This window comes from Lycium barbarum, chromosome 1, assembly GCF_019175385.1.
Source record: "Lycium barbarum isolate Lr01 chromosome 1, ASM1917538v2, whole genome shotgun sequence".
In the NCBI taxonomy this organism is placed as follows: Eukaryota; Viridiplantae; Streptophyta; class Magnoliopsida; order Solanales; family Solanaceae; genus Lycium; species Lycium barbarum.
Genome location: NC_083337.1, coordinates 76,679,743 through 76,684,704, shown reverse-complemented (window position 1 = coordinate 76,684,704; position 4,962 = coordinate 76,679,743). Strand labels below are relative to the sequence as shown.

The following is a 4,962-nucleotide window of genomic DNA, read 5'->3' as shown; positions in this document are numbered from 1 at the left end:
CTGTCCACCGGCCGGATTGGCCATTGCCGGCCGGTGAAAAGGTAGGATTTAGGATGGTAGGGTTTATTTTTTGAGGGAGAAGAGAGCTTTTATGATAATTTCTGTCAAAACTGCCAATAAAGATGCCATTGACCTAATAATCAAATTTTAAGCTAAACAAACTTACCTTGTCTTCCTAATTATTACTAGCAGAAATTACAACAGTGTATCAAACGAGATTTGACTTAATTAATGAAAGTAGATCTGTTCAATGACAACTGGCAATTATAAGCAAATATTAATATAAGTTTCCGTGTTTTCCGCGAGTTCATTATTTATTCACGCATGGACAAATTGTTCTTCCTTCGAATAACAAAAAACACAGCATGCTACAGCTATAATGGTTGCTAATTTTCTATTCATGCACGGACCATATGCTCTTCCATTCAACAAACAAAAACTGTAATGATGCGGCAGTTATACATGCTGGTTATCATTTGTTTTGATAAAAGGACAATTAACCTATGCACGCTGATCGCATCTATTTCCTATATATATAGACACATATTTCCACTGGTATAATAGAACACATCGACGTTGAACTTTCAGCAGCACCTACGCAGCAGGTATGCTTTCCTTATTAGCCGTCATGTTTTCTTCATTGCAGTATTACTTTTTCATAACTTTTTGATTTGCTGCTCTTGAGGCGAGGGTCTCTCTGAAATAGCCTCTCTACCTCCACGAGGTAGGGGTTAGATCTGCGCAGACCTAACTTGTGGAATTACATTGAGTATGCTGTTGACTGCCTCATTTGTTTTGTATCTGCTTTAATTTTTTGCTATTTCTTTTCTCACAATTGTGCGCCTGTTACTTGTCTTTTGAGCTAAGGGTCTATCAGAAACAACCTCTCTACCTCACAAAAGGTAGGGTAAGGTCTACATACATTTTACCCTCCCTACACCCTACTTGTGGGATCTACTGGATTTCTTGTTGTTATATATTGTTGTTGTTGACGTTGAACTTTCAGCAAATTCCAGAGAGAAATGGGAAACGCGAACACCGGAACTAAAGAGAGGCGGATGCCAAAGAGGATCATACTGGTGCGGCATGGTGAAAGTGAGGGTAACGTAGACAAAAATGTCTACGCCACCGTACCTGACCATAAAGTCCAGCTCACAAAGAAAGGCAAAGAGCAAGCAAAGAAAGCTGGGGAACTTATACGCGGCGTGGTTGGAAACAACAACTGCAAGGTGTATTTCTATGTATCCCCCTTCTTGCGCACCCATGAGACACTGAAAGGGATAGGTGGGGCATTCTCCGCCTTGACTTTAATTAATTTTGGCTGACAAAGTACTTAACCTAATGGAATATTTCGTGCAATAGCTTTTATGTAGTTGACTAGTTTCTATTTAAGTGCCTCTTGTTAAAAAATACTCCCTCCGTCCGTCCTATGTTACTTTCCTTTTTGGCTAATTCCAAAAAATATTTCTTTTTATATTTAGTATTCTCTCTATTTTAAAAAAAAATTATCCTCTTTTGACTTGGCACAAAATTTAAAAAATAAAAGAAGACTTTTAAAATGTGTGGTCCAAAATAAACCTTAGATATTTGTGTGACTGTAAATCATCTCATAAAGTTAAATTGTTTCTAAATATAGAAAGGAAACCATCTTTTTGGGACAGACTAAAAAGGAAATGAGGACAATCTTTTTGAGACAGAGAGAGTATGTTTTTCAATTCAAACATCCTACATGATAAGTTTAAGACTACAAGATTAAAAGGACTACACACATCTTTAATTTAATATCACAAGATTCAAAAGTATCCGTTTATTTTTTAAATTTTGTGACCAGTCAAACTAAGACACTTAAAATGGGACGGAGACAGTGTATTTGATCTTAACTATGGTTAACTGCCGTCTTTCTCTTCCTTCCTCCTTTTTGGGAACTTAGACAAGATACTTCATTCAACTTTAGTATGCGGAACTTCAACTATCGAAATCGATCTGTAAGAGCCTTTTCATTTATATTGGATTGTAAATTGATTTGATGAAATGTTTTAGTTCTCAGTACCACTTTACGTGTGAAATGATTCAGAGTAAGAGTGTTAAACTATCTAAATACTTATGTGAATTTGATTAAAAATTTAAAGTGTTTGAAATAAGATTTACATAGAAATTATATATAAAGTACTATAAGTAACAATATTTTATAATAAAATATCTAAAAGACATAAATAAATAAATAAATAAAAATATTCAAAGAAAAATTCATTTGGCTCTCTGAATGGTAATTGCATCACATACAATAGGAAAGAGGGAGTACTATCTACACCACCTCAATCCGTTACGTTTTATGTGATATATAGTTTTAATTTGCACGAAGTTAAACATAAAACTTAAGACTTTAAAAATATGTGGTCTTAAATATATCATATCATCAGTATAATTATATCACTTTTAAAACTTGTTTTTTATATTTTGACACTCCTTAGGTTGACACCCCTTCGCCGAAAAATTACACTGTGTAAATACGTAAAAAGAACTTTTTTTATGTATATACTATGTGTTGAACCCCCTTAATTTCGTCATATATTTTCTTTTTTACATTTTGACAAACCTTAGTATAAATCTTAGTTCCGCCACTGCTGGCCACACAAATATTATACTCCACATAGTTTAAATCACAAGTTTTAAAAGCTATTATTTATTTTTTAAATTTTGTGTCGAGTCAAACAATGACAAACAAAATGGAAATGAGGAGTATAAGTTAATTCCATTTTATGTGATATTATTTGATTGGACACAAAAACTATTGAAATTTGTGGTCGAAGACAAGTCATAGATATTTGTTTGACTATAAATTATCTCATTTAGTTCAAAAATAAATTACTTCTAAACATTGAAAGACAGTATCATAATTTTTAAGACAGACTAAAAAGGAAAAATGCAACACAATGAGTATATGATACAAAATTTTACTCACAAATATTACCTTGAAAATAAAACAACAAATTAGTTTTTTAAAAAGGTTGAGTGGAAACCATTTACTATTGGACTGCAATATTCATCTCATAACTTGATCCGATCTAATTAACTGATGAAATACAGGCTTCGTGGAATCACTATGGAGGGATATAGACATGGACAAAATTCCTCACAGTGCCAACGACAACCTAAATATTGTTATAATAAGTCACGGACCTACCGTTGGAGTTTTGCTCGTGAGATTCTTCAGATGGACAGCAGAACAAGTGGAAAACCTAACAAGTCCAAAAAATGCTGTGGTTCGAATAATGGAGTTAGGACATGAGGGTGAGTATACTCTTGCATTATATCATGATGATCAAACATTAGAAAAATGGGGGTTGTCCCCTGAAATGATTGTTGATCAAAAGCAGAGGGCATTTGGTCATAAGGTTGACCTTGACAAGTGCTTCTTCACTAGTTACTTTGAGAAAAATAACGTGTAACCAATAAATCAATATTTATCACGCTGCTTTTCATTTGACTGCGTGTTTTGTATGATTGTATGGTGTAATACCATTGGACCTATTTTAGTTTTAATTGGCTTGTTCAATAAAATTGTGCGGTTTTTAATAATTAATGCTTTTCTTCTTTATAAACACGACGGCAGCACGCGACGGTTGGGATTCCGTATTCTACAATTTCTGATCGTTTATGAGGTGATGTTTAAAGTCAGTATTTTTGTCATTCCCTCCGTTTCAATTTGTTTGTCTTACTTTCCCTTTTAATGAATTTTAAAAATTTCTTTTTTGACAACTCTTTAATTCTAAATTTTTACATGACATGTTTAAGATCACAAGATTCAAACTTATTCTTGACTTTCTTAAACTCTATGCCAAGTCATAACCAGACAAACAGATTAAAATGGAGCAAATAGTATTATCTAAGGTTGGGATCCACTCCAGTACTATTTGTTCCAGTATTGTTCAATGACTGCTTAAGATCATAATACGTCATCAACACATAATCTAATTGCTGTAATTTATTTATACTAAAATACAAAAGATAATCCGTTGTCAATTTTCCCCACCAACCTCTCTCTGTTGCCTTAATAAAGATCTAACTAAAGAATTTGTATCTACCCACTTTCGCCTCCTTGCTTGCTTTATCTTTCGCACGAACACCGAATGGTTTGAAATGGTTAGATATCTATCTGAAAGATAACAGTTAATTAGAGAGGTAATAACCAAATAACGATTTGAAGGGTTACTGATTTTTGACTGTTTTAGTGATTCATCAGAAGCAAGTATTTGAATGCTAGTTTAGCTTGGTGGAACAGATAATCAAGAGAGAAAACAATGACAGCTCCTTTGTCCTTTTCTACTCAATAATCTCCAAGTATACATTTCTCATTAATAAATCAGAACAGTAATTTAAACAAAAAATTCAAGGCTATTGATGGCAAGCATTTGAATGCTAGTTTAGGGAAGGTAGAAGCAAAGAAGCACGCATATGTGAAGTTGGTAAATAGCAAGAATGATGAAGAGAAGCGGACAAACGGGGAAAAGTATAAGATGGCGAGAAAGGAGGCGAAGTTGGCAGTTTCAGCGGCTAAAACGGCAGCCTTTGAATGCCTTTATGCAGAACTAGAGGACAGAGGTGGGGATAAGAAGCTATTTAAGCTTGCCAAGGCGAGAGAGAGGAAGGCACGCGACTTGGATCAAGTGAAGTGCATCAAGGACGAGGATGGCCAAGTGTTGGTACAGGAAACCCGCATTACACAGAGATGGCAGTCATCCTTTCATGAACTCTTGAACGAAGGAGGGGACAGAGACATTGTGTTGGGAGACTTGGAGCACTCTGATAGACGTCGCGACTTTGGATATTGTAGGAGTATAAAGGTTGAGGAGGTTAAGGGAGTTGTTCGTAGGATGCGAAGGGGAAGAGCGACCGAACCTGATGAGATTCCTGGGGAATTTTGGAAGAATGCAAGCAGGGTAGGCTTGGAATGGCTGACTG

The 4,962-nt window shown here is 35.0% G+C and overlaps 1 protein-coding gene across 1 annotated transcript; it reads left to right on the top strand.

Annotated features, from left to right (window-relative positions):
- Positions 1-336: 336 nt before the first annotated feature.
- On the top strand, positions 337-3,561 carry LOC132612545 (phosphoglycerate mutase-like protein AT74). The gene is made up of 2 exons (XM_060326655.1): positions 337-1,241; positions 3,081-3,561. The coding sequence occupies exons 1-2, from the start codon at positions 1,023-1,025 to the stop codon at positions 3,447-3,449; spliced, it is 588 nt and encodes a 195-aa protein (XP_060182638.1). The 5' UTR covers positions 337-1,022; the 3' UTR covers positions 3,450-3,561.
- Positions 3,562-4,962: the final 1,401 nt, after the last annotated feature.

Bases quoted from the DNA above. Each gene is read 5' to 3' on its own strand.
- LOC132612545 (XM_060326655.1), top strand. From the start codon at position 1,023: ATGGGAAACGCGAACACCGGAACTAAAGAGAGGCGGATGCCAAAGAGG. The intron at 1,242-3,080 runs GTATCCCCCTTC...ATTAACTGATGA, and splicing joins ACTGCAAGGTGTATTTCTAT to AATACAGGCTTCGTGGAATC.